The sequence below is a fragment of the Anolis sagrei genome, chromosome 1, assembly GCF_037176765.1.
Source record: "Anolis sagrei isolate rAnoSag1 chromosome 1, rAnoSag1.mat, whole genome shotgun sequence".
Classification (NCBI taxonomy): Eukaryota; Metazoa; Chordata; class Lepidosauria; order Squamata; family Dactyloidae; genus Anolis; species Anolis sagrei.
In genome coordinates, this window is record NC_090021.1 from 230520568 (window position 1) to 230543546 (window position 22979).

At 44.4% G+C, this 22979-nt stretch overlaps 1 protein-coding gene across 1 annotated transcript in view; it reads right to left on the reverse strand.

Annotated features, from left to right (window-relative positions):
• PTPRN (protein tyrosine phosphatase receptor type N) overlaps window positions 1-22563 on the reverse strand; it is a 57663-nt gene extending 35100 nt beyond the window's left edge. The window contains exon 1 of the mRNA XM_060772955.2: window positions 22203-22563. Within this exon, the coding sequence (XP_060628938.2) occupies window positions 22203-22551 (349 nt within the window). The 5' untranslated portion in view covers window positions 22552-22563. The remainder of the gene's footprint in view (window positions 1-22202) is intronic.
• Window positions 22564-22979: the final 416 nt, after the last annotated feature.

Sequence of the window (22979 nt, forward strand, 5' to 3'; positions counted from 1 at the left end):
GGAGTACAGCGTTTTTTCAACCAAAATTCGAGACTTCTGCTTCTTAGCAAGCTTACATTTTACTTCTTAGCAAGCTTACATCTAGCTCTCTTACATTTTACCCATGAGTGACTCTCTATTTAATAAGTCATTTAAAGATTGTTGTTTTTAAAACTGAATCTTACATATTGCAGTTTTGCCTTCCTTTATGGTGCTTCCTAACAGTTCTTTAAATTTAAAATCTTCCTGCAGTTTTTAATCATGATTTTATTGCCATTTGATGTACATCTATCTTTTACATCTTATGCATTACTATCTTAAGTGTTTTTATTAGAGAAGAAAGACAAACTAAGAACATTTAAAACATTCAATAAACAAAACTATGAGATGGCAAACATGGAAAACATCCAAAATACATAATTCAAGCTATTAAGCAATAAATATGTATGTACAGTAGCAGATAAATATTCTAAAGGCACCAGATCCTATTTGATCTTGGAAGCAAAACAGCATCAGACCTGTATTTGGATGGGAGACAGCCAAATAATGTCAGGTGCTGTAGGACTACATATTAGAGGAAGAAACAGGAAAAATCCCTTTGAGTATTCCTTGCCTTAAAAAACCTAATGAAATCCATGGGGTCATCATACATTGACAGGTAACTTGAAGGTATATTCATTAGCAGTAAAAATTCAAGTAATTCAAGCCAAGCCATCAGAAGTATAAAACTGCTGGAGAAAACTTTAGTGTTCCCTAAAAAGCATTCTTTGTTAAATAGTGAAAAGCCATCCAAAGAGCCTGAAAATGACTTATTGGTAGGGGACAGGCAGTGTGACTTCTGAAATTCAACTCAGAGAAATTCAAATTCTATCCTTGGTCGCTTTTCCAAAAGCCACCAAGTAACATAGTCACTCTCCCAGCTCATAAGACTGTTGTGAGGAAAAAGAGGGGGAGAGAAAAGCCATATGCAGTATAGTGGCAGGGTCTCACTGGAAGAAGAGCGATTTGTAAATGTGGCATATAAATAAATAATACAGAAGAAATTTCTGAGAGCGAGACAAATTGAGCCTCATTTCAAATGCAGGTGAGTTCTTTCCTTAGCAATGTGTTCTCAATAATTCAAACACTCTTAAAAAGAAACTTATCAGATAAGATAAGTTACTCAGGAACCCGAGTAAAGCTTATTGAACAATCAACGTCACCCAAGATCATATAGATAATTTATTAAGAATCTGTTTTTATTACTCCCATGAGAAGCTCTGGAATCAATGGTTAGACATTGCAGGGAGGCAAAATTTGGGTCACTATTAGGAGAAACTTCCTAAATGAGAATTATGAATAGTGGAAAAGAATGATCTGGAACATGTTGGGCTCTTCTTCTTTGGAAGTATTTAATCAAAGGTTAAATAGCGCTCTGTCATTGAAAATGGAACTGCTGAATTCCTTTAAAGCAGTGGTTCTCAACCTGTGTATCCCCAGGCGTTTTTGCCTACAACTCCTGGAAATCCCAGCCAATTTACTAGTTGTTGGGAATTCTGGGAGTTGAATGCCAAAACACCTGGGAACCCACAGGTTGAGGACCACTGCTTTAAAGGGACATGAACAGTTTATCAGCAGGGCTTTTCCATCTGGAAGTTGTTTTTCTTGCATTTTGGGTTCCAGTGAAATATTTCTTGAGTCCCAAGACCAAAAATGATGCAATATTGTCCATCATGGCTGCTTATGCAATGCATTGTGAGTTGCTGTTATTCCATCCCAAATTATCAGGTAGATCATTGCATAGCAAAGGTCCACGATTTCATGAATTGCTGTTGAATTTTGTCACTATTTTCTAGGTCACTGTTTAAGAAACAGATGGTTAATATGCAATCATACCATTAAAATGTATACATATTAATGATATGGATTAATTATATGAATGATAATAGTATCTGCTTGTTTTCTGCTGCCCTGGAGACTAGGACGCTGAACAAGGGCTTCAAACTACAGGAAAGGAGATTCTACCTAAACATTATGAAGTATTTCCTAATGGTGAGAGATGTTCAGCAGTGGAACTCTCTGCTCCAGAGTGTGGTGGAGGATCCTTCTTTGGAGACTTTGAAACAGAAGCTGGATGGCCATCTGTTGGGGGTGCTTTGAATGCAATTTTCCTGCTTCTTGGCAGGGGGTTGGACTGGATGGCCGTTGAGATCTCTTCCAACTCTATGATTCTATAATGTTCTTCAACAATAACATATTTTTCTTTAGATCAATATTGTTCTTGTTCATTCTCTTTCTCCAAGATCTCCCTCACATATCCAAAAGTTGCACTGTTTTTAAGATTGTGAAATGTTATTTTAGCTCACTCATGTCAATTTTTGAAAGAAGATTTCAATTCATTTTCTCCTATGACCAATATAAAGCCAATATCGTCACAAATGTCAACATCTAGAAATCTTTCTCTGTGCTCTTCCCTCTTTGCAAGGTCAATGACCATAAAGCTGTTGGTGGCATGCCTTCAAGCATGTACAAAACTCAGTATCACAATGAAAAAGATTAAGATGAAGAGCACAACTAATATTCAATTTATTCCTTGATTCCAAGAGCAAGCGTAAATGTACACATCTGAATTAGCTCTCTCATCTCACTGCACTCAGACCCAAAGCTTCAAAGACCAGATTATGGTTTGTCAAGATAAATCTTCTTAAACAGATCAAAGCTTTGGTATTTTAAAAAGCACCTTACAAATAAGAAGCCATTTAAACATAGGAATTGCACTTAAAAGAGAGCTCCGAATGCATACAAATAATTTCAAAAAGGTGAAGGGCAGACAAGAGCCCTTAACTATAGCTGCAAAACTTCACAGGCAGAAGAAATACTCTCCCCATGTAATGTTACCTGCCATAGATTATGAATACCAATGATCAAGGAATATATGTGGGCAAGTCATACCATTTTGTTAGAATCCCATCCTCTGCCAAACATTAGCATGTGCAAGAGAATCAAAGATCACACCGTGTTTTAGGAAAAGCAGGTCACTGAACAGAATTACGATGAATACATATATTTCACCATTTGGTTGAACGGCTGACTGCCTTGAGGAAAAACAGCCTTCCTACTATATAAGCATCTTGAAATATAGGAGACAGCTAAAGCAGTGGTTTTGTACTGTGAAAACTGGCAATTTCCCCCCAACTGTGCTCACTGAGTACAATTGTTTTTTTTCCACCATGGACATTTGCAGACGACTGGGAACGAATGGATTTGCAATCAACACTGGTCATTGAGGCACCACTTTAAGAAGCTCTGCTATAAAAAGTCTCACCTGAGGACTAAACTAGATCAAATATGAAATGTACATGTTTGTTGCATTCATGTTAACTGTGGAGGTTCATGTTGGTTGTGAGGAGTTGATTCTAGTGCATCCTCTCTGAAACGGTTATTATAATGTAAAACAGCGGTTTCAATGGAGATCCTGTGCTCAGTATGGCAGAAGGAGGAATGTTAACCTGACCTCCAGCTGTCATTTTGATAACAACAGCACTCATACCACCCACATGTACATAATTAACATGTAATATAATAGCAGTGTGTATGTATGCGTGTATTTAGGTAGGGAGAAAGCTCAGTTAGGGTGAAATTACTCAGCCGATCTTGAATCGTGTGATTAGTCCAGCTACAAGGCAGCACAATATTGTAAGAGTGAAAGAACAATAATACAGTGTTCCCTCCCTACTTTGCGGTTTGCTTTTCGCGGACTTACTGTTTTGCGGTTTTCCTTCCTTGCTACTCACTGGGCTGAGTCCTGGTTCTGTCACCAGGACATTGCCCAGTGAGTAGCGAGTGAGCAAGGGAAGGCAGGTGAGTGAGGGAAGGAGGGTCACAAAGGCAGAAGCAGCGGCAGAAGCAGGAGCCTGAAAGAGGTGGCCAGGCTCCTGCTCCTGCTGCCCTTGCCACCCTCGCTCGCTCACTCACTCACCCGCCCTCCCTCGCTCACTCACTGGGCCAGGTGCCAGTGGCAGAACCAGGACTCGGCCCGGTGAGTAGCGAGCGAGGGAGGACAGGTGGGTGAGCGAGCGAGGAAGAGAGGGAGGGCTGCAAAGGCAGAAGCAGGTCTATTGTATATAGCGTCCCTAATTTGCAGATTTTCACTTATTGCAGGTGGTCCTGGAACATAACACCCATGATAAGTGAGGGAACATTATATAGACCCATCAGTCTGGCTTTAAAAAATGTAATAGATCACAGATGTCCTAATTTAGATTCCGGAATCAAGCATAATTAGATGTGCATATAATTTGGTTGGCCAACTAAGTAGTCTTTGAAAAGGAGAGAGCACGAAACTCTGGTCTCTGGACAGTTGCCCTTGGTGCTTTGTTTTGTCATTTCTTCTGAACTGACAATTTTCTGCACCTTTTATATCTTGCTATCACAAATCTCTGCACATGGCGTGATGTCAGCTTTGTTTCCATCTGGTGGCAGACAACATGATGAGGCCTCTGAGCCCATCTAGAAATGGTATCTTTGCACCCCGTGTTCAGCTGTTGGTTGGTCTCCTTCTCCCACAGAGAAACACCAGCTGTTCTAAAGCTCTTATCTTAGTTGTCTGAATTTTCCTTTCCCTTCTCTGTATCACAGGCCTTCTGGATCAATATCAATTTAAAATTAAAGTACTTTATAATTTGTCAAACAATTTAAAGTCTGCCAAATCTACCTTTTTATGGGCATGTTTTGGAAATTTTGATCTCGGTCAGGTCATGTCAGGTAATGCTACTTAATGCCCTTTCCTTTTCAGCTTTCTTTCAAGACAATTAATAATAATAATAATAAAATAATAAAACTTTGTTTATATTCCGCCCTATCTCCCCGAAGGGACTCAGGGTGGATTCCAATCACAAAAAGACAAGTATTCAATGCTTGAATACAACAACCAATACATTCACAATAGCAAAAAACAATAACCCAACATATAGAAACAAATTATAAGTTAACATCTAAAACTCAGATAAAATATAACCTATCAATCAATATAGAACAAAGCAACAAACAAAAGCCTCAATTTGCCAGAGCCAACTGAATTCCTTTGGGGTGTATTAAGTAGATTATTGCCAAAGATGTTAACTGGGTTAGCAAGGTAAACAGGGCCTGGAGACGGATGACAGATATTAATCAGAGGTATAGGAACAGTATCATTATCTAATCCTCCTCCTCCTCTTCATAAGCCAATTAGCAGAAGTATGTTTTCAGTTGTTTTTTGAACCACTCCTCATAAGCCCCCTTCTCTTTGTTTCCTTAGGGAGGGAGTTCCATAGCTGGGGGGTGATCACGGAGAAGGCCCTTTTTCTCATTCCCACCAGCCGTGCTTGAGACAGGGGTGGGACCAAGAGCAGGGCCTCCTCTGATGACCACAGTGTCTGAGTTGGTCTATAAGGGGAGATGTGGTTAATCAAATTGCCCCATTCATATCACATTCTCTCTATAATATTACTGTATTGCAAAGCATGACTAATGTTATATTATTCATATAGTAAAATAACATCACCTAGAATTAAGAATACATGGATCCATGAACTATTTGATATTTATATGGTAATGTAAAGCATTACAATCATACTTAAATGGAAAACTTGCCATAATTTGATCTAACAACTCTTCTGACTTCAAGATTCTCTCCCTCCTGAGCCTGTAATTTATTTACATTATTTTTATTTTTTATTATAAACCAGCCTCTGAGAACATAATCTAAAAGACATCAAATAAATTGCTCAAATAAAACCAGTTTTTTTATAGCGGTCCCCAGGGACCTATCTTATAGCTCAAGAACCTAAGAGTTAGTTTATCCTCATTAGTATTAAAAGCCCCTCCACAGTGGCTCTGAAAACGACACACAATGTGAATTTATTTTATCTTGTTACTTCTAGGCATTTCTACCTCCCTTCTATCAAGAGATAACCAGAGCAGTGATGAATCACATAGAGAAGTCTCTAGAACTGTGAAAGATTGCTTGCTATTCCCAATGTTCCAGTTTATCAAAAACCAGACAAGCTAATGCTATGCCTATCAAGACCAGAGAGACCCCCTAATGTGCCTATCTAAATCCCTCAGGAGAGATTTAGAACCTATGCAGGGTAGACACAGGCAAACAATACTCCCAATTTGGGGACGGGGGGGACGGGGGGGGGGACAACACATATTTTCAGAAAAATTAAAGTGCACTCTTTACATATTGAAAGTCACCTTGTACTTTAGAAACATCAAATGTAGTCTGTATAACTTGGTTTGGCAAAACATTCCTGTGTTTGGCATGTTTAAATACAATTTATTCAGATTTTTTAGAAGTTATTATTAAAATAATGATGATTATGATTATTAGGCACATATGGAGCTTCAAGGTCCTGAACTGTTAAGAAATTGTAAGGTACCACTTTCATTTTGCCAGTTTATGAATAATAGGGAGAAAATGAAAACAAGAAATTGTTAGCACTAGTAAAACAAAGAAAACTATAATTTCTTGCCTCATCTAGTAAAGGTAAAGATTTTCCCCTGACATTAAGTCCAGTCATGTCCGACTCTGGGGGTTGGTGCTCATCTCCACTTCTAAGCCGAAGAGCCAGCGTTGTCCGTAGACAACTCCAAGGTCATGTGCTGAAGAGGTGCTTATTGATCTACTCACATTTGCATGTTTTCAAACTGCTAGGTTGGCAGAAGCTGGGGCTAACAGCGGGAGCTCACAGAGCTCCCTGGATTCAAACCTGCGACCTTTCAATCAGCAAATTCAGCACCTCAGCAGTTTAACCCACTGCGCCACCGGGGGCTGCCTCATGTACTCCTCTATAATGTTAAGTAGACATAAAGCACTCGTTCCTATGAAAAAGGAAGCAAGTACTGAAATTGCTATGATTTGATGCTGTGCATAGTATTGAGAAGACAATTATGCTGGGGAAGGTGGAAGGTAAAAGGAAGAGGGGCCGACAAAGGGCAAGATGGATGGATGGCATCCTTGAAGTGACTGGACTGACCTTGAAGGAGCTGGGGGTGGTGACGGCCGACAGGGAGCTCTGGCGTGGGCTGGTCCATGAGGTCACGAAGAGTCGGAGATGACTGAACAAATGAACAACACGGTATTGTATAAAGACTTTATTGTTATACACTTTTTAGAAATAATTTGGGATAGTAAATATATTACTTACTTACTCATATCCTGCTTTTCTCCCACAAATGGGTCTCAAAGCAGTTAACAAATAAGAAAGACAATTACATAATACATTTTTTTTTTTACAAAAATACAAAAACCACCATCCCACCCAACATATAGCAAGAAATACAGACACTGCAAAACACAAGTTACATAAATATAAATAGACATAAAAATAATCACATATATCATAATTATAAAGTTCCTGTGCCTCAGGCCAGTAAGGTTGTCCTAACATGTTAAAAACATTTGACATTAAACTAACCAACTCTGAGCTTCAAGTCTTGACCATGTGAGTCTGAACTGGCCAAGATGACTGCAATTTTATCTTGTCAGGGAAGGCCTGCTTACTCATTCTAACTATGTTATCTATAGTGTAAAATAAAGTATTCTATAACTGAAATTTTTAAAAATTAAAGATTTCAAGAGATAAAAAACAGGAAAAAACTGTTATTTCCCCATATTTTCCAGAGTTTTCTTCCCCATGTTATCAATCCCCAAGAAAACATGGCCCATGATAGACCCTGGCTCTTTGGTGGGTCTGAAGCCTGCAAGGGAAAACAGATTCCAATACAGATATATGCCTCAGGGTTTTCACCTTTGTTTGTGTATAAGACTGTAAAAAAATAGAAGAAAGCAAACCAGATTAGAGAATAAAAAAGGCATAAGACCAACAGGCATTTTCTCTTTTCCGTCACATCCACATTGAATATCACAGCTGCCCAGTTGGTGAGTCAGAGAGGACCACAGCGGCATACGTTGCATTGCCTCTGACGTCTTTGCCAGCGTGAGTCAGAGGTCTCTGGAGGAATGGGATTCTGCCTCCAAGCAGAGCAAGGATGGCTCTGGCTCCATCAGCACACCTGTCCAAGCATTTCCCACCTATACATTTAGCCTAGTAGTAGATCTAAGAAGGCATATCTCAGCAACTGGAATTGGCCATAAACATAAGCATACCCCACGATTTTCACCAAAAACAGCAGAAGATGCTAGATGGGGATAGGTCTAGACTTCTACAAGTGGAAGACCTAGGACTCTACCACACAGCTGAATAAAACCCCTCATTATCTGTTTTGAACTGGAATATAAGGCAGTATGGTCTCAGATAACTCAGAGCCCTTCCACACAGCCCTATATCCCAGAATATCTGTTTTGGACTGGGTTATCTGAGTCCACATGCCATATATTCCGGTTCAAAGCAGATAACGTTTCTACTGCTCCCTCATTTGGATGAAGATGAAGAAGCCTCATTCTGTTCATCTTACAAAGACTATGTAAGTTTGTTGCACTTTTTGTAACATTGCAAGCTTATGTTTTAACTCTGCTGATAAGAGTAAAGTTTTTCTCTTCCTTTTCCTCTTGCCTGGGTGCAATGTTATTGCGTCTTCTGCTTTGGACCAGACTAAATTCCGCTTAAACTTCATGGACCATCCAGTCCAAACCCCTGCCAAGAAGCAGGAAAATTGCATTCAAAGCACCCCCGGCAGATGGCCATCTAGCCTCTGTTTCAAAGCCTCCAAAGAAGGAGCCTCCACCACATTCTGGGGCAGAGAATTCCACTTCTGAACAGCTCTCACCATTAGGAAGATTTCCTAATGTTGAAGTGGACTCTCCTGTCCTGTAGTATGAAGCCATCGTTCAGCATCCTAGTCTCCAGGGCAGCAGAAAACAAGCTTGCTCCCTCCTCCCTATGACTTCCCCTCACCTATTTATACATGGCCATCATGTCTCCTCTCAGTCTTCTCTTCTGCAGGCTGAACATGCCCAGCTCTTTAAGCCGCTCCTCATAGAGCTTGTTCTCTAGACCATTGATCATTTTAGTCTCCCTCCTCTGGACACCTTCAAGCTTGTCAACATCTCCCTTCAATTGTGGTGCCCAGAATTGGACACAGTGTGATTCCAGTTATGGTCTGACTAAGGCAGAATAGAGGGGTAGCATGACTTCCCTGTATTTAGACACTATACTCCTATTTATGCAGGCCAAAATCCCATTGCCTTTTTTTGCCACCGCACAACATTGTTGGCTCATGTTTAACTTGTTGTCCACGAGGACTCCAAGATCTTTTTCATGCATACTGCTGTCAAGCCAGGCATCCCCCATTCTGTATCTTTGCATTTCATAAAGCTGCAAGTAGAAATAGAGTCCAACAACCTTCTCAGTGCAGGATCTCCAGCTAATACCACCCCAGTAAATTATTGTGTTGTATATATTTGAAGACACCCAGAAAAAGAGAGCACACTATCATTCTAGACTAGTGTTTCTCAAAGTCTGCTCCATCAGATGTTTTGGACTTTGCCTCCCACAATTCGTAACAGCTGGTAAGTTCACTGGGATTTCTGGGAGCTGAAGTCTAAAACACCCAGAGAAGCAGTACTGGAGAAACGTTCTAGACAACTTGTTCCAGTGCCAAACTATTCTTACTATCAAGAAGATTCTTCCAATGTTCAATTGAAGTCTATCATCCAGTAGCTTAAAACCATTAGACCTAGTTCTACCCTCTGAGGCAGCAGAGAATAGGCTTGCCCCTTCCTCTTTGTGTCAGTCCTTGAAGTATTTAAAGGGTGCAATCATGACAACCCTCAATCTTCTTGTCACCAAGCTGAACATGCCTAACTCCTTCAACCTTTCATCATACATTTTGTTCTCCACAGCTCTTATCATTCTTGTTGTCCTTCTCTCAACCTATTACAACTTGTCTATATCTGCCAAGAGCTTTCCTTCCAATGGCTTGGAGCCTTCAAAATTGCAAATCACAATATTTATACATTTCAAGGCTTCAAGATTTTCAAAGCACAGACTGCTGACTTTTGCCTCGGGGCCTGAACAATCACCAATATATAGGCAGGACAGCAGAGTGTCTGCAGAAGACCTTCAACCAGTTTCTTGGCACTGGGTTGGCAAATTCCTTTTCTTATCCCACATGCCCCATACAAACTGAAAGAACATAAATGTATTTTTACCACTCCAGCTTTTTTTCTATAACCAGTGATCTCCACATTCAAATCTTCCAGGTGTTTTGGATTTCAATTTCCAGAAGCCTCAGCTGCCTTTATTAATGATCAGGGATACTGGGAGCTGAAGTCCAGTGTTTGGGGAACATTGTGTCACACACACACTGTTTCAGAGAGTACATTTTAGAATATAGCAGAAACAGGCACTCAAGGGCTTTTCCTAACATCCAATATATAAAAAGGCCCTAGGATATCTGCAACATGTATGCTCAGCCTGCAGCTATTTTTGTAGCGTATTTCATTAAAACTTAATGGATGTTAATGCTATGTTAAGAGTGCTGTCTATGGTTTTCTGTCCCTCGTAAATACAGAAACATTAACATCAATGAGGCTTATGCACTGATAACAAGATTTGGCTTGTCAAATTCTGGAAGGCCACGAAAACCTTGGTATTTACAAATCCTTGATCAATCTGTAAAGGCCCCCTCGGGTCCAGCACAAGCCGAAAAGCACCTTGTACTCAATTCCTATTAAGGCTATGAAGAGATAGAAAGCAGCATCACGAAATCCAGATTCTCAGAGGGGCAGAAATATTTTTTTGTTGATAAATGACGGAGAACTATACCATTGAGTCACATCTTGCTATCTTGAGCAAGGAAGGTGTTCCACTTGCAGTGACTAATCATATGAATATAACATCTGGGATGTAATAAAGGTAGGAAACAACGTAATAAAAAAAGGGAGATGAGACAACGGTTTTAAAACTGAGTTTTTCCTACTCATCTACCATCACTGAATGGAACTGAGTAAAATCTTTATGGCTCCACTGAATTGAACAAGGAGCTGCCACTTATTAAGTATCACCTGTCCATTATATGCATATAATCACTTCCATGTTAGATGTTTGTAATTATCCTTAAATTAGGAGAACAATACTATTCCTCTCTTCTGTTTCCCTAGATTGCTAATCAGGTGAGGTTATATCAGAAAACTAAGCTGCTATATCATTGATTCACAAATCAGTTACATAAACATGATGTAGTTAAGTAAAGGTAATGGTTTTCCCCTGACATTGTCCAGTCGTGTCTGACTCTGAGGGTTGGTGCTCATCTTTATTTCTAAGCCAAAGAGCCAGCATTGTCTAGAGATACCTCCAAGGACATGTGGCCAGCATGACTGCATGGAGTGCTGTTACCTTGTTGCCAGAGCAGTACCTATTGATCTACTCACATTTGCATGTTTTCGAGCTGCTAGGTTGGCAGAAGCTGGGGCTAACAGCGGGAGCTCACACCGCTCCCCAGATTCGAACCTGTGACCTTTCGGTCAGCAAGTTTAGCAGGTCAGTGCTTTAACCCACTGTGCCATTGAGGGCTCCTTTGATGTAGTTAATTATTAACCCAATGGCCATCAATAGGTTAATATTATCTTACTATATTAGAAATAGAGCCCTTTGGTGGCACAGAGGGTTAAACGGCTGAGCTGCTGAACTTGGTGACCGAAAAGTTAGGGGTTTGAATCTGGGGAGTGGAGTGAGCTCTTGCTATTAGCCACAGCTTCTGCCAACGGAGCAGTTCAAAAACTTAATGTCAAGGGGAAAGCTTTATCTTTTCATTAGAAATACAGTTCATATCAAATGCCTCATGGGGAGATTTAAATTTAATCTTACGCTCTTGTAAAATTACAATTCTCACAATAAACCAACAAGCAGAACCTATCCAAAAGGTTGCTACTGAATACCTTCAAGTCATTTCCAACTTATGATGACTCTAAGGGAGTAAGATCTGTTCAGAGGAGGTTTGCTTTTGCTTGAGACCAAGAAAGTGCAACCTGCCCAAGGTCACCAAGTGGGTTTTCATGAGTAAGTAGTTATTTAAATCCAATGCCCTAGTCTAATACCCAAACCACTACATCACTCCATGGCTCCCATCAGCAAATACATCAGGAAAAAATATGCGTAAGCAAGAAATGGCTAAACTAGATGAATCCATGGTAATATGAACATTGCTAGTAAATGGATGGATAATAGCAGATTGTAAAACCATTGCTTGTATATAAACTGAATATCCGAGATATAATAATTAATATATTTTAAAACAGGGAGGAAAGGCATATCTGTCACATTCACTGCAATAGACTCATGCTGCCAAAGGTTCTTCCTCCTACCTGGATTAAAACAGACCTTTAACTTAAAACAGGAGGTATTTAGAAACTGAGAGTGGTTGAACAGGAAGCAGCAAGATCAATATTTCTGTCTTCAGACCTTCTTCAGACTCATTAGGCAGTAATAACTTCGTGTAATCTGCCAAAGGGAAGGACAAACCTTTCAATGCTGCTCTGAACTATTTAGTCTAGTCAGGTACTTAGAATTCCCTCAAATAACAAATTTCAAGAAACCATTAAAAAAGAGGCTGAAGATTAAATCAGGGCACCTTGGGATGTATAGTTCAGAGTGATGTTTAGTGTGCGCTGGTCTACAATCCCAAGTATTTTATGAAACAACAAATTCCAGAATTCTTTAAAGTTAAAGTGGTATAAAACTGCTATAACTGTAGATAGATACACCTCTAGCCAAAGGTTTCTTTTCTAACACCTTAGACCTCCACAACAAAAAGGAGACCTCCTGAGAAGAAGCACAGGACCATTCTGAAATGCAACAGGCAGATATACACATTGTCAGCAAGGTATCTATAGATAACATGATTGGTTTTGCTTTTTAGGTTCATGGCAGAGACATGACCAAACAGGATACAGATCTTGCCCACAGGTCTACCACATTTCCTCCTTTTCTAGCCACCTCACTTCTTTTAGATTCTACAAATACAATATTTTGTCAGCTCCACTGGCTGCCAGTCTGCTGCTGAGCACAATTTAAAGTGCTGGCTTTAGCCTATAAAGCCCTAAATGATTCTGGCCCAACTTACCTGTCCAAATGTATCTCCCTCTATGAATCATCTTGGAGGTTAAGATCTTCTGGGGAGGCCCTGCTCTCGGTCCCGACTCCTTCGCAAATGCGATTGGCGGCGGAGAGAGATACGGCTTTCTCATTGGTAGCCCCTCAGCTGTGGAACTCCCTCCCCAGTGATATTAGATTGGCCCCTTCCCTCCTGGCCTTCAGAAAGAAGGTGAAAATGTGACTTTAGGATCAAGCCTTTGGAGAAGAATTGTAGTGCAGTAGATGGGTACGGAATATGTGCAATGACTACTGGAATGGCCTCAGATTACAACTGTGGATGGCGTGGTTTTAATAGTGAATGTAATGTTTTAAAATGTTTTAATGTATATTTATTTAAATTTAAATGGTTATTTTAGTTGTATGTTGTTTTAAGGCATTGAATAGTTGCCTATTAGAGAGGCACATTGAGTCCCCTTCAGGGTTGAGAAAGGTGGGGTATAAATATGATAAATAAATAAATAATCTTCCTATTTCCATTTCACTACAAATCTGGGGCTACAACATACATACCACCACAACACTCCCCCCCCCCCCTCCTGCAATTGTTATTCCCCTGCATTACAGTCCTGGCTATCCACTCACACTTCATATAGCCATCATCTTGTGGAAGGAAATATCTTCTCATTTCAACACCATATCCCCAATTTAGCCTCCCTGGTCAAGAAATTGCTGAGCAAAGGACTCCATTAGTAACTCAAATAGTAAGAAAACGGTGACCTCAGACAATCATTCTATGTCAAAATGCAACAACAGGGCAGGGACTAATGCCTCACAGCACTACTTTCCTTCTCAGACACAGAATATACAGGCAACAACTCCATATGGAAACAGTTTCTTCCCTCAAACAGACAAGCAAAAATCTTTCATGGTCTTAAAACTGAGGTAGAAATTATGTAGTTCTCCATATGTTGTCAGTGTAACACGCACAAGCCTCAGCTAGCATTGCTAGTGGAGAGGAACAATGGGAGTTGAAATTCAACATCTTGAAGAGACACAAATTGCCAAACCTCATCTAAAAAGATGAAGAATTGTCAGATAACGCCACTTAAAACAGAGTTTCTCAGGATTGAGTACCCATCATCAGATATAAAAAATTCACACCTGTACTCACTGGGTTGCTGTGAGTTTTCGGGGCTGTATGGCCATGTTCCAGAAGCATTTTCTCCTGACGTTTCACCCACATCTATGGCAGGTTGTGAGATCTGTTGAAAACTAGGCAAGTGGAGTTTTATATATTTGTGAAATGTCCAGCATGTGGGTGAAACATCAGGAGAATATGCTTCTGGAACATGGCCATACAGACCAGTGAGCGAAGCAGGCCAGAGAAGGAGGCTCTAAAACTGCTGTCTCCCAGCTGCTCTTTGTTTAACATCTTTGCCTGCAAGAACAGGAGAAAGAAGGTGTTCTGGCTACTCACTCCTATACCAGTGAGCGAAGCAGGCCAGAGAAGGAGGCTCTAAAACTGCTGTCTCCCAGCTGCTCTTTGTTTAACATCTTTGCCTGCAAGAACAGGAGAAAGAAGGTGTCTTGGCTACTCACTCCTACACCAGTGAGCGAAGCAGGCCAGAGAAGGAGGCTCTAAAACTGCTGTCTCCCAGCTGCTCTTTGTTGTCCCGGTAAGATGGCGGGAGTTCCGGTAGGATGGTGGCGTGGTAGGAGCAGCGAACCTTAGCTCCTGCAGAGGAAAAGAAGTTTACCATCCAAATTCGGCAGCCTGGGTCACAGAAAACCTCTCCTATAGTTGTCAATCCAGGGTCACGAAGGTGGCCTTGGGGAAACAACTGAAGGAGCGTTGCAGGAGCGCCGACAGAGACAGAGGCAGAACTGGAAAGAAGAAGGAGGTAGAGCGGCCAGCCACCATTGCAGCCCGTGGCTTGCAAACTTGCAAACTTGCTCCCTCCCTACTCCTCACTCCCCTTGACCGCACGCCGTCCCCTGCTCACCTTTTCTGGCGTTTGGGCGGAATTGAGGCTGCTCGGGCGAAGGGCGAGTACCATCCCTCCGTGCCTGCTCGGGGACACGCTTCGCCGCGTCGGCCCGGGCTCCAGGACGTGCCGGACCGAAGACGCGCTGACGCCGGACCGAAGACTCCGTGGCCTTGCTCTGCTCTGTGGCCTTTGCGGCCTTTGCGGCCTCCGTTTTTGGCCCTGCGGCCTTCCGTTGGCGGCTTGCCGGGTCATTCTGCCGCTACTGCTGTTTCCTGTGGCTGCTGGGAGGAGGCCTATCCGGAGCCGGCTGCCGACTGCGGAGCGACCCCTGCGGCCTTTGCTGACTGCTTTGCGGCCTTTGCGGCCTTGCTTTTCGACCTTGGCGGCCTTCCTGGCGGCTCGCCAGGCTGTTGCGCCGCTACTGTTGGTTCTCCGCGGCTGCGGGGAGGAGGACTGTCCGGAGCCGAGAGGGAACGTTGCTGCTCCAGTTGACTGGCCCCTTGGGTTTCTGGGCCTCCGTTGTCCTGGCTGCCTTCGCTCTGGCTTTCGGTCAGCTCACAATTTGTTCCCTCCCTATTCCTTGATCAGCCTTCCAACGCACCATCTTGAGGGCTGGCTGTTGGCCAGCTTTCCAACGCGCTGGCCTCATCGCCCTCCAACGCGCTACCGCCATCTTGAGGCTTGGTCTGCTTGTCCAGGACTTGGTCAGCCCTCTTAACATCTAAGTATATGACCTTTAGCAGGCCTGGAAGTGTTTTACCCTGCAGGACAATTAGAAAACAGAACCAACACTAGCCGCTGGCTACGACTATCTTTCCACCACCTTATTGAAAACTGCCGCCATCGCATGTGATCTCTAACATCTCACTTGCCAACCATCAATTTCCGGAGTATTGTGTTGACCATCTTCTGGCCCCAGCATTTTGGCATTTGGGCATCTCGTTGCTTCCAATTTCAGATAGAATCTTAGATAGACTGTGTTGACCATCGTTTTTAATTCCGTCTGTTTGACTTTTGATTGTGTGGACCATCCTTGTTTATTGCTAATTGCTAATTAATTCAACTCCATGACCAGTTGGTTACCTTGTGCACTTTACTAATTGTTGATCTTGCACTTTATGCCACTAGCACTTTAAACGACTTTTCGGTGCATTTAGCCAACTACAGCACTTTAATCTTGATTGTATAGCTAGTACCGATGCAGGCCTCCATGACGCATTTTAATTAACACCTTGGGTTATTAAGCCATCGCATTTATATTGTTGTTCTATTATATTGTGTTAAAACACCATCAGTAATTTAACAGCGTAATCCCTGCTCTAACTGTGTGTAACTTCTACCACCCATGTTTCCATCTGCTCCTTGGCAGCTGTTGACTTGGTTGCTAATTTTATATGTGGGTAAGGATAAATGGAATAGTGCGAGGGATCTTGAATATAGCTTAACGGGACTGAAGTACACCTGGAAGGATAAGCTATGGCAAAATGCAATTATAACATCGTATGTAAACCATAACGATCCCTGGTTTATTAGTATAAGCACCAAATGCGTCATGGAGGAGGGAGAGGCTTCCGTTAACCGAGGAGCCCCCATAGAAGTCGTGGTGGGGAAGGGGAGATACGGGAAAAGGAGACCTTTAATTCGGCCTAGGGAACGTGGAACAACTTTAGTAATCCCAAATCGGTCTCCTGATACGGTAAGCAGGTGTAACCAGGATGGCGGTCCCTCGGGATTGAAAGTGGTGCTGTTGAACGCCAGATCTGTCAACGGCAAAACAACTGTCATCCAGGATTTAATCTTGGATGAGCGGGCAGATCTGGCGTGCATCACGGAAACCTGGCTGGACGAAGCTGGAGGTGTAAATCTGACCCAGCTTTGTCCACCCGGGTTCTCTGTGCAGCATCAACCGAGATCCGGAGGGCGGGGAGGCGGGGTTGCAGTAGTCTATAGAGATTCTATTTCTCTGACCAGGACCCCCATCCCGCAGTCAACAAATTTTGAATGCGTCCACCTGAGGGTGGGTGACCGGGACAGATTAGGGATTCTGTTAGTGTACCGTCCACCTCGCTGCACTACAGTCTCCCTACCTGAGCTAGCGGGGGTAGTCTCGGACCTGGCATTGGAGTCCCAGCGGCTGCTTGTGCTGGGGGACTTCAATGTCCATGCTGAGGCTGCCCTAACGGGAGCGGCTCAGGACTTCATGTCTACCATGGCGACCATGGGTCTGTCCCAACAAGTATCTGGCCCCACCCACAGTGCTGGACATACATTGGACTTGGTTTTCTGTCAGGGATGGGAGGAAGGTGGCGGTGTTGAGGAGTTATCCATCTCTCCGTTGCCATGGACCGACCACTTCCTGGTCAGCTTTAGACTTACTGCGCCCCTTAACCTCCGCAGAGGTGGAGGACCTATTAAATTGGTCCGCCCCAGGAGGCTTATGGATCCGGAAGGATTCCTGATGGCTCTTGGGGATTTTCCCGCCACCGCGGTTGGTGATCCTGTTGATGCCCTGGTCGCTCTCTGGAATGGGGAGATGACCAGGGCAATAGACACGATCGCTCCAGAACGTCCCCTCTCAAGTAGCCGATCTAAACCGGCCCCTTGGTTTACTGAGGAGCTGGCGGTGTTGAAGCGAAAGAAGAGGGAACTAGAGAGCGTGTGGCGTTCGGATCCGAGCGAGTCAAACCGAACACGGTTTGTGGCCTTTTTAAGGTCATATGCCGCGGCAATAAGAGCCGCTAAGAAAACTTTCTTCGCGGCCACTATTGCGTCTGCAAAGAACCGTCCGGCTGAACTGTTCCGAGTTGTCAGAGGCCTTTTAAAACCCACCATTCAGGATGGGTGCCCTGATGACTCGGCTGCTCGCTGTGAAGCTTTTGCTCGGTTCTTTGCAGACAAAGTCGCTTTGATCCGCTCTGGACTGGACGCCGCATTAACGGCAGTCTCTGAGGATGTAACACGAGCATCTGCTTGTCCGATTTTGATGGATTCATTTCAATTGGTTCAAACCGAGGATGTGGACAAGGTGCTTGGAGGGATGAGAGCCACCACATGCATCCTAGACCCCTGCCCATCCTGGCTTCTAAAGGAGGCCAGAGGGGGATTGGCCGAGTGGGTTAAGGTGGTGGTTAATGCCTCCCTTCGGGAAGGCATTTTTCCAGCCAGCTTAAAGCAAGCTGTGATAAAACCGCTGTTGAAGAAGCCATCACTGGACCCCACTCAATTGGTAAACTATCGGCCTGTTTCCAATCTTCCCTTTTTGGGCAAAGTCATGGAACGTGTGGTGGCCTCACAACTCCAGGCATTCTTGGTAGACACGGATTATCTAGATCCGGCACAGTCTGGCTTTAGGCCGGGACATGGTACCGAGACAGCCTTGGTCGCCTTAGTGGATGATCTCCGTCGGGAGCTCGACAGGGGGAGTGTGTCCCTGTTGGTGCTACTCGACCTCTCAGCGGCCTTCGATACCGTCGACCACGGTATCCTTCTGGGACGCCTCGCGGGAATGGGTCTCGGAGGTACTGTTTTGCAGTGGCTCCGGTCATTCCTCGAGGGTCGGTCTCAGAAGGTGTCACTGGGGGACTCCTGCTCTACCCCACAACCTTTGTCTTGTGGGGTTCCTCAGGGTTCAATACTGTCCCCCATGTTATTTAACATCTACATGAAGCCGCTGGGTGAGATCATCCGGAGTTTCGGAGTGCGGTGTCATCTGTACGCAGATGATGTCTAACTCTGTCACTCCTTCCCACCTGCTACTAAGGAGGCTGTCGAAGTCCTGAACCGGTGCTTGGCCGCTGTGACGGTCTGGATGGGGGCGAACAAATTGAAATTGAATCCAGACAAGACAGAGGTGCTCCTGGTCAGTCGCAAGGCCGAACAGGGTATAGGGTTACAGCCTGTGTTAGACGGGGTCGCACTCCCCCTGAAGACACAGGTTCGCAGTTTGGGTGTGATCCTGGACTCATCGCTGAGCCTGGAGCCCCAGGTTTCGGCGGTGACCAGGGGAGCATTCGCACAGTTAAGACTCGTGCGCCAACTGCGACCGTACCTTGGGAAGTCTGACTTGGCCACGGTAGTCCACGCTCTGGTTACATCCCGTCTTGATTACTGCAACGCTCTCTACGTGGGGTTGCCTTTGAAGACGGCCCGGAAGCTCCAACTAGTCCAACGGGCGGCAGCCATGGTATTAACAGGGGCTGGACGCAGGGAGCACACAACTCCTCTGCTGTACCAGCTTCACTGGCTACCGATTAGCTACCGAGCCCAATTCAAAGTGCTGGTTTTGACCTTTAAAGCCCTAAACGGTTCTGGCCCTACATACCTATCCGAACGTATCTCGGCCTATCAGCCCACCAGGACCCTTAGATCTTCAGGAGAAGCCCTTCTCTCTATCCCACCTGCTTCACAGGTGCGGCTCGTGGGAACGAGAGATAGGGCCTTTTCTGTGGTGGCCCCCCGGCTTTGGAATGCCCTCCCTACTGAATTAAGATCAGCCACCTCGCTAATGGCATTTAGGAAAAAACTAAAAACCTGGATGTTTGAGCAAGTCTTCAATTGACCTTCGATGTGATGTTTTATCTGACCATGGATTAGCAATCAAGATAACGAATTGGATGATGATTTTAACTATGAGATGTCCCGATCTGTATTGGTGGCCCAATACTGTGTATGTTTTTTGTATGTATTTTTATTTTAATTTTATATGCTTAAATGAATTGTATATTTTAACATGTTGTAAACCGCAATGAGTCGCCGCACAGGCTGAGATATTAGCGGTATACAAGCATACCAAATAAATAAATAAAAATAAATAAAAATACAGCCCCGAAAACTCACAGCAACCCAGTGATTCCGGCCATGAAAACCTTTTATAACAGTTTTTTTTTTTACAGTGGACTGTCAGTTAACTGGCACCCATGTGAATTGGTAGATGCCAGACAAAAATAGTTTCTGGTTGCTTGAGAGTTACTATTAAAAACAGCCCTAACTGATACTATATCCTATACTATAAACTTCATATCAACTTGATATTAATATTGAAATGCAATAATTAAAAGCGAATAAAGACAAACTGAATTTAATATAACACAGTTTTACTATATCGACTTAATATTAATATTGCAATAATTAAAAGCAAATAAAGACAAGCCGAATTTAATGTAACACAGTTTTACTATATTATAAACACAGTATTTTACTTAAAGCACTACATTACTTCTTTTTTGTGGCTGTTTGATAGTTCTAGTTACTTGAATTCTGAAGTCTATGTAAGACGTTATTATCCATCCATCTTCTTCAATTGCATGCCTGGTTTAGTGCTGAATTACACAACCCAAGAGTATAGGACAAGTATGAGCCAAGCAAGGTCCTCCAGATGTTGCTGAACTGCACCTCCCAACACTCCTCATCGCTGGCTATCCTGGGCTGGGGCTGATGGAAGATGCAGTCCAACACAATCTGAAGGACCAAATAATTGCCCCAATCTGAGAGCAGCCAAACAAAGAGCCTTATTGAACCAACTGTGCCAATTCCAGCTGCGGTCTCACAAAACTGACTTAGAGATTAATTCTGCAAACAAGGAAGCAGAAAACCATAAGCAGAGCCAGGAAGGATACTGGGATGCACTTCCTCACCACTTTGTGTGGGCTTTCAGTTGGGAATGAGGGGTGTGGTGAGGGGGAAAGATGGAAGAAACATCAATGCTCATTGCTAGAAGGAATCCCAGCATTAATAGAAAAAGGAAGCCCAGTTAAAGCAGGAAGGGTGCAGCTGACATTTGCAACAGGCAGCTGGCTCAAAAGCTGGAAACGGGAAAGCAAGGAAGATGGAGAAAAAGGCCCAGCAAAAGCATGACGTCAGGGACTGAATTAATAAGGAAAACATGGAAGGGGGAGGGAAAAAGGGAGATGGAGAGATCCACTCTGGAAGTAAAAAAGGGGGCGGGAAAGAAAAAGCAGAGAAGGAGAGAAAGAGGGAGCTAGGCGACCCTGATAAGGCTGTGACGTTAGCATCTTGGGCTGCCACGCAAAATGGTGACAATATCACTCCAGAGGGGGTTGGATCCTCAATCGGGGACACACAAAAAGGCGAGAGTTAGGCCAAGGAAGAAGAGGAGCATGTGCTACATTTCCAAGAAGGGAAAAGAGCTTGCCACCCACCCTTCTATGGCATTGGAAGGGGAGGGATTTTCAGGGAGCAAAAAGGAGAAAGGGAAGGGTAACACGGGGCACAACCCATATTTGTGGGCGAGTGGGGCGTAGAGGAGGTGGATCTTTCCCAGAAAAGTGATGCAGGACCTATTGAGAGGGTCCTGTTTCGTCTTTCCAAGTGATGTAGGACTTACTGGCAGGTACTGCATGGTTTGGAAGCACTCAAAGCTCTCCGATGAAAGGGCAACGGGGACAGACAGCCTTTGCAGAAGGTGGGCGTATTCAGAGGCGGCCCTAGAGAACTTACAACGGTAAGCAAATAGTATTTTGGCGCCCCCCCCCCCCCAACCAATCACTGATATATATTTTCTGTTCATCGTGGGAGTTCTGTGTGTCATATTTGGTTCAATTCCATCATTGGTCGAGTTCAGAATGCTCTTTGATTGTAGGTGAACTATACATCCCAGTAACTACAACTTGCATATGTCAAGGTCTATTTTCCCCCAAGATTGCCTCAAGAGCGCCCCTGGGCAAAATCAACTATACTGCAAATGCTTACTTTGCGTAATGGGTTGAGCCGCCCCTGGGCGTATTAGGGGGCCACGGCATTGCAAGTGGGGCCAAACTGCATTCATCATACAGTGTAGACGACCCCCACCCCCCCCCCCCCCCCCAAGGCAATGGGAGACCACGATTCAGCCATGGAAGCCCACTGATTGACGTTGGGATACCTTGCTTTGGAAAGGATGATTTTTCCAAAGAGAAGAGAGTTGATTTGGATGGAGGGAACGAAAAAGAAACCAAGCCAGCGCTTTGCAGAGCAAGCTGCACCTTACCATATGGGACCGAAGGAGCCAAAGGACCGCTGTTACCATCCCTATGCCAACCTAGGGCCCTTCCACCCAGCCCTATATCCCAGAATATCAAGGCAGGAAATCCCACATTATCTGCCCTGATATTCTGGGATATAGGGCTGGGTGGAAGGCCCCCCAGAAAGCAGCAGCACAGCAGAGGCAGTCACGGTGAGACCTCAAAAGCCCCTCAATTTCGAGCACCCCGAGTCTTACCGTGCAGCACTTGCAAGGGGCGATCCCCAAGGGCTGACAATGCCGGCGGTGGCGGGAGCAGCAGCAAGAGGAGGAGGCGACCCAGAGCCCGGGGCAGACTCGGCTGCCACCCCCGCCCCATCCCGGCTGGTGGAGGTGCCCTCCGATGCTCACAGCCCGGGCAGCCGCCGCCTCCTCCACGATCGCCCAGGCTGCTGCTCTTCCTTTTGCTGCTGCTGCTGCTGCAGCTGCACCATGGCTCAAACCTGGCACGCGACGCCCCCTCCAGACCGGCCGCGAGACGCTCGCCTGCCCTGGAGCGCGCGCCCACCGCCTCCCTCCCTCCCAGCCGGCCAATCGCGAGCCACATGCAAAGTAGACCCGGGACTGGAACAGCCTATCACGGCGCCTGGAAAGGACACGCCTCCGTCCGTAGACTCTACGGCCGCGCGCCTCGTAACCACGCCCCTTTCCCCCCAGCCCCCCCTCCCCAAAAGAGAGAGAGAGAGCCCCGCCCCTGCTTCAGGCTCTGCATTAGGCCCTCCGCATCCACATAATATTGTGGCTTAACCGCTTTGGGTCTAGGATCTTAGTTTTACAAGCCTTCTCCCAGCAAACTCCAACTCCCATTATTCCATAGCACTGAGCCATTGTAAATACAATGGGTCTCAAACTGCATTCATTCTCCAGTGTGTAGATGCTTCCTTGGCTGGCACACCTCTTGCTGACTGATCGGTTTCCCCGCCAATCAGGGCGCAGCGAGGCGGTTGCAATCCCACCCCCCGCAAATAGGCACCG